This window comes from Neolamprologus multifasciatus, chromosome 14 (genome assembly GCF_963576455.1).
Source record: "Neolamprologus multifasciatus chromosome 14, fNeoMul1.2, whole genome shotgun sequence".
Lineage (NCBI taxonomy): Eukaryota > Metazoa > Chordata > Actinopteri > Cichliformes > Cichlidae > Neolamprologus > Neolamprologus multifasciatus.
In genome coordinates, this window is record NC_140452.1 from 24,764,035 (window position 1) to 24,770,761 (window position 6,727).

A 6,727-nucleotide genomic window follows, 5' to 3' on the forward strand; every position below is an offset into this window, starting at 1 on the left:
CTTACCTTAATAGTTCCGTCCATTTTGCGCAATTTTCAGCGGACCCGGACGATACCCCAAACATGACACGCTCCTGAATTAATTCCAGTCCCCGGTATGTGGCGGAGAGAAAGAGACACTTTTACCGGATTGCGTTTTTTCTTTCCTCTAAATTTGGGAAGTGAAGTCACCACTGTTGAGAAGGTTGAGAAGGAAGCTGTGTGTCACCGAAAGCCCTGCCTTCAAAAAAGCAGGATACTGTCCCAGAGAGATAAGCAGGGAAAACAATTGAGTGTTCGCTCCGCTGTTATGTTTTTCTGGTCGGAAATATTTACAGGATGGCTGCCTGCGTTGTGCACAGCCATTGCTGTGTAGCCTGCAGTAAAATTGTGTTGTGTGTTTTGCTTTCCCAGTAATGCCACAGATGGTGTGGAATGGTTGACTATTTCTCCGGCTTATGAATTATTCCTGCTCATATTTGACTGAGATTTTGTGGAAAGAGGTTTTACTGTCGCCGGACAATCTAAGTTATGCGATTGCATGTTTTAGAGCGCTTTTGGTTAACGCCTACACTTCAGACTTACATCTGGCCACTACCTCCGATTCTCTATAAATCAGCCTATTCTCTCTTTTTTAAAAAAAATAATGTTTATTATATACATAGTGAAAGTGATACATTAAATAAACATTGTCTTTGAACCCAGACAGATGTTGGACGCATCTGACTAGGTTCGATGTAGCTCTAAATCAAATAAGGAGAGCAACCTGAACACCTCTGACAGGAATTGTTGTAAACTCATTTTTTTTTCTATGAAGCCTTTTGTGGATTTTTTTTTCCTGAGACACCATTAATAAAATCCAAGCATTTAGCTCCAACCGCACTATAATCTAAGGGTCTGGGCTACACGTGTGCGTCTGTTGTTCAGCACAGGGCTAAAAGGATGAAGCTCAGAATGCATCAACATAAGCCCACTAAAAAAGGATTATTATTATTATTCGACATATTTACGTTTTTGTCATTTTAATCATAGATTTTTAAACGCCCAACTTTCTGTTTTACTCCATGTTTGCTTAAGTCTAAAAAAGAAACCCCAGATCCCCACCCCAACATATATTTCCTCTTCTTTTACCCCACGAAATTCCTCCTCATCAATTTAGACCCAATTTCAGGCACATGCTAGACGAGTAACCAGGTCTGAATATGACCAGACTAATAACACTACATCTGGTAATTCTGAAAGACGGGACACATTTACATCCAACAAAACAGGTAACTAACTTTAGAAGCTTTTAAAATGTTCACCTTAACCAAGGTTGCGCAATTGCAGGAGTCTGAGTACAAAATAAAATAAAATGAGAGACTTTCTTTGCTAAACTGAATGCACCTGGTTACAGTGTAATTAAGATAATAATGATTATGAATATTCTTGTGATTTTGAGGGGTGGTTTCGCTCTGAGGATCGGCCTCAGTGTGCACAAAAAAGAAGCTGGGAGCTGCTGCCAGCGAAGACTGGCAGCAGGGCCGGCCTGTCTGCTCTCGGCTTGGGGGTCTGGTGAAGCTGTGGGCCCCCACCCTTGGGACCACCACATCTGGATCCTGCTAAGGGTCAAGGCTTCTCCTGCCTGAGGCCAGTTCAGACTCGTGTAATTAAGGGAGACACCTTGTTTAACTCTTCAGTGACTGGCTTGGGTTGTTTTTTGTTATTCTTATACATTCCAAAGTCTAAGGTTTTCAATTTTTTGTTGTTGGGAGACTGGTGATAAAGGGGGGAAATTAAAGAAGTACTTAAGCTGCGACCTTGAGCAAGTGACTCACTATAAGGTTTTATGATCAGCAATAAAGAAACAGATCTTTTGAAACACTCCATCCCACCAGTGTGTGATGTGCATCTTTGGATTTATGTCACTTTCCATTAATAAAAATACACTCATCCCGCTGTGGTGCCAAAATCAGTTTAGGTAACATAAATAAACGAAATATCTTTGGAAACAGAGCTGCAAATTTCCAGGACATTATCAAATGACGCAACCCCCCCTCCTGCTTAAAGAATAGAAAATATGTGATTTTGGAAGTTAACAACATGTCCTTCTGATTCAAGGCCATAACCTACCTGCCACTCTGATTTATCAAGAAGACTGGGGGGTTGGTGGTGGCAGGATCTACATAGATCATAATGAATACTGTGGTAACAAACATTTTGGAAGGCCAATAAACAAATGCAAGTTGGTTTACACAGCGAACCACAGAACATCTGGCTTGACGCTGGAACTAGACAGCCAGACATTTCTTCTTACACCACGAGCCAGTAGCTCCTCTGTCTCTCCGCTGGGGCAACGAGCCAGAGGTGGGCGGACACTATGGTGAGTTTATGTTCTGCAGCTTTTCAATTGTTAGGCCCATCCTTTTTCTTTAGCTTATAGAAGGATCTGCTGAGATTTGTCTTATGTAAATCTGATTTACAGTTAGTTAATGAGTTCAATTGAGTAATATGGTTTAGGTTTGAGCGAAGACAGTCTGTGAAAGGAGTGATATACACACACACACACACACACACATATATATATATATATATATATATATATATATATATATATATATATATATATATATATATATATATATATATGAAGATTATTCTTTAACAATTTTTAAACACGAGTTCGCTACTCTTTGCCCAGTGGTGTGCACCTGGAAACCTCATTTGGTTATTCTTGAAGTGGGAAATAGGTAAAGCGGGCCACTGAGTGTTGTGAGAAACACAAGTGTTCTCAGAGTGTTATTTCAGCGAAGAAATAGTCCCGGTCCATGCGAGTCTGTTGGGGTTGCTGTTCATTAGAATGCAGACTTGTATTCAGATCATTCCTTCTCTGGGGCTAAAAGACAGCTCGAGTCAAAATACTGAGGGCAAAAAGTGGAGTCTGCAGCACATATAAGCACGAACTGTCTGGCCCCTCGCTCTAGGCCATAATTAATTTGAGATTTATTTTTATTGGAGAGTTCCAGTCTCGCCTGGCCTTAACCAAACAAAACCAAATGCTTGGCCGTGGATCCGCTTGAATGGGGAATATTTCTTTTTAAATTTTCTATTGAGGCGTGCCACATTCAGACCAACATCTCTTTGAGTGCAAGTGAGCCAGTGAGTGCTGGACTTGCACGCAACAAAAAAAAAAAAAAAAAAAAAGAAAGAAAAAAAAGGCACAGGCTAACCCTCAACCCAAACAGGAGAATAGTAACTGTCATTTAACAAACAATGCATTAAAGAAAACGTAAGCAACCCGGGCTGCAAACTATAAGAGGCGAGCAAAATCGAAAGTTAACTCCCGATATCAACTTTTCTCCCTCACTGATCTCCTCTGTATCACTCCCTCTTCTATATATATACATATATTTTTTTAAATTTTTTTTTCAAGGGAGCAGAAAGACTCTTTTAAATGCGTATTTTCTCCTTAAACATTCCCTGCTATTTAACTCTTTCACAACAAATCCGGAATTGTTCTGAGCCCCGAAACGCAGGATCTCTCAGCAGTGGCACAAACGCCGTGCCTGGATGAAAGGAGCCCTTATTCAAAGGGGAACGGGTCTTCAAAACATTAACAAGAAGCCCGTGGAAAAAAAATACCTTGATTATGAAGATATTACAGCAACTTTTCTACTGCACAATGACTTATTATAATGAGGCGCAATCCAGGCAATCAGACCCGTGCAGATTATTTTGATGGATTTGGGAGTGAATGTCACGCAGCCACCCAAGTTTACTTACACTTGTTGACATCTTCTAGTCTCTCTCTCTCTCTCTCTCTCTCTCACACACACACACACACACACACACACACACACACACTCACACACACGTTGCAATAAAGAGAAACACTTAATGGTTTCAGCCACAGACATGCGGCTGTAGCAGTTGCAGGTAGTCACGCCGAGCCATGTGTGACGTGATGCAGGTTTATGTGAAAACCAGATGTGCGCTGTTTGCTTTATTTACATTTTTAGGACCAAGAGAAAGAGAGACTCAGAGAGAGAGGGAGAGAGAAGTTCGTGACGTCAGACATGTTTATGACCCGTAATAGCAGCATTTTTGGAGTAAAGAGGGAAAAAAAAGTTGAGTCGAGTTTGGTAAATCACACAGACCACAGATCCACACTTCAGCACTGACTTGACAGTGTAAACATGTAGGCTTTTTCCACGCGAAGAAAAATAAAATGCCCCCCGGCAGGTACGCAGGCTACAGGTGTCAGACTTAAATAACACAAAAAATAAGTAGCATTTAAAAATTACAACAGGCGCATAAAATCAGCATAAAAAGTCTATTTTGGCAACAGGCGGGGGTAGAAACACTAGTTTTAAATACAAATAAAGACAGTGGTTTGCTAAAGGTTCTAACATTCAGTATCATTTCACTGTGCGCAGTCTTCAATGAAAGGACCCCAAATTGTCCCTCAAACATTACCTGATCCAAGAGACGGTGGTGTCTTACCTTGACGTAAGACGACGTGTCAGGGACAGTTTGAAACATGTCTACTTGACAGAGACAGGCCCAAGGGTGCTCAGTGTCCAATGGGCCCTGAGAAAAAGGAAAAGAAGACAAACAATTATCGAGATTTCTTTCACCATTATTTATTGATTTTATTATTTCATTTAAACGTTATTTACACTTGCTGAACTGCAAACATCCACAGAGTACCGCGCGTTTTCACGTGTTTTGAGAACTCCGTCGTAGTGCACACATGGGTTACCACTTCCACCAAAATAAAGAGAAAGTCAAATTTGCTTAATGGCCCCCGTGCACGTCAGACTCCACGCATAATGGCTGGATTCATTCATAAAGCTCTCATTTTTTTTTCACCAGTGGTCAGCGGTATTAGATACGGGTACCTTTTAATTACCGCTGTCCATAGCTGACATTCAGAAACACCATTAGACGGAAATTACACCACTGACCTACTGCTAACATGGATGAATTACTTCATGTCGCCCAATAGGAGTTGGGCAGAAAAAAAAGGAGGGCCCCATCCCAACCCCCATCACGTTTTCCCCCTAAAGCTTACCACATATTGAAACACTTTTCGCTTTAATAAGTGCAGCTTACAAAGTCTAGGGTGAAAGGGCACTTAGAGGACGGTGTTTTTAAGTCCATTCCCTGCCTCTGCAATTATTAGGAAGGCAACGGCAAACGGCACCAAAAATGGCTCTTGTGCTACACGATAAAGCAAATAAATGTATATGAACTTGCAGGACGCACCATTAAAGCTTAACATATTTTAACAAGGCGTACGGGACATCGTGGTCCTGTTCAGCAGCTATGCTGCCGTGTGTCATGATTAGAAGCATGCAGTCGTGGCCATATTTTGATAATCGATTTTTTTTCCTGCACGTTTTTATTTTTGATGCTGACTCCAGACCACGAGCCTTTGGCATCTTGTAGAAAACACCTGTCAAAAAAATCCAAGAAAAAAAAAACATGTTTATACCAGAGAGTCACAGCAACACAAACTCTCTCTATGTACAGCGCAATTTCGAGTCTCTTTTTCGTGCCTCGTGATAAATTGACCAAGGAAGAGTGCATCATACATGAACGTGGCACGGTTTTAAATCCCTTTATTTTGAAGTTTGTTTTTTTTCTTTCGATTCCTTCGGGCAAAAGCAGAGCTCGCCTCATAAAGTTCCCCAAATGCATCCAATTTCTACGCGGTAAAAAGACCATAGGATACCGCATCTGCAGCCAATTAGGCAGAGGAGGACTGGTGAATAACGGCGTGAACCTTCCTCCGAGACAGCCCCGTGGGCCGGGACCCCTCTAGTGTTACATTTTAAGCATCTTACCTTGCTGTTATCCATCACAAACGAGAGCCAACTGATTTTCGGTTAATACGCATTCCATTTTGTTTGTCTTACCTTCCCCAAAGTTAGACTGTGAAGAAGTGGCTTGATAAAAGATTATCAGGTTATTGCTTTTCGATATAATTCGACCCTTAAATGGGAAAAATAAAAGTCTGATTCAACGATGCACAAAGATTAGCGCAACTATTAAGATGTAGCTGTTGCAGTTTCATTTCACTTTTGGAGTCATTCCGAAACGTCCACTCTCGCTCGAGGTGCAAACTCTACATCCGTTTACGACGTGACTGGGCATCAATAAAAGCAATAAAACAAGCAGAAGTGATTTATTATCGTCCCGCATTCTCACCCACGCTGTGCACAGTTTACACGACTCTGTATTTTGAGGATTATTTTTCCTCACTCACCTGTCGTTGTTGTGCCAGACGCTTGATCTCTCTTTCTTGCTTTCCTTTTTCCGATTGCAGCTAATCACTCCCCCAATTTTAAATAATTAATCCCGTCCAGGCAAAACCGTTTTCCGAATGATGATGACAGTGAGTTATTTTGAAAGGGGCAAAAAGGAGCGCCGGCTGTATGAATGGAAATGTTAGAGAGATTGAAAAGCCGCGACCAATGAGCAGAGAGAGAAAAACCTCCCCTCGCCCGGCGGTGTGAGGCCACTGAACCATGAAATAAGGGAGAAGCAGAGAGAGGGAAAGAGCGTCATAAAGCTGATTTATAAAGCCTGTTGTTGAAAGAAAGTGTCGATATATTTTCTAAGTGCAAAAAATAGATATTTTGAGCAGCTTTATTATTTGTTACAACGAGCAGGCAAATGTCAGCGGAGATGGCACATTGGGCAAACTTCAAAAAGAAACCAGAGCCACTTTTTGTGTTCAACAAACTTGTTGTTACCTATCCAGA

General features: G+C 41.3%; 1 protein-coding gene across 5 annotated transcripts in view; it reads right to left on the reverse strand.

Moving 5' to 3' along the window:
• Positions 1 to 6,476, reverse strand: part of fli1 (Fli-1 proto-oncogene, ETS transcription factor) — a 32,439-nt gene extending 25,963 nt beyond the window's left edge. The window contains exons 1-2 of one of the 5 annotated variants that reach the window (XM_085130714.1): positions 6,229 to 6,476; positions 4,461 to 4,547 (exon numbers count right to left, since the gene is read on the reverse strand). In XM_085130714.1, the coding sequence (XP_084986840.1) occupies positions 4,461 to 4,499 (39 nt within the window). In that variant the 5' untranslated portion in view covers positions 4,500 to 4,547; positions 6,229 to 6,476. Of the gene's footprint in view, positions 1 to 5; positions 2,481 to 4,460; positions 4,548 to 6,228 lie in introns of those variants that run through there. The other 4 variants (XM_085130711.1, XM_085130710.1, XM_085130713.1 and 1 more) reach the window with 4 other exon arrangements.
• Positions 6,477 to 6,727: the final 251 nt, after the last annotated feature.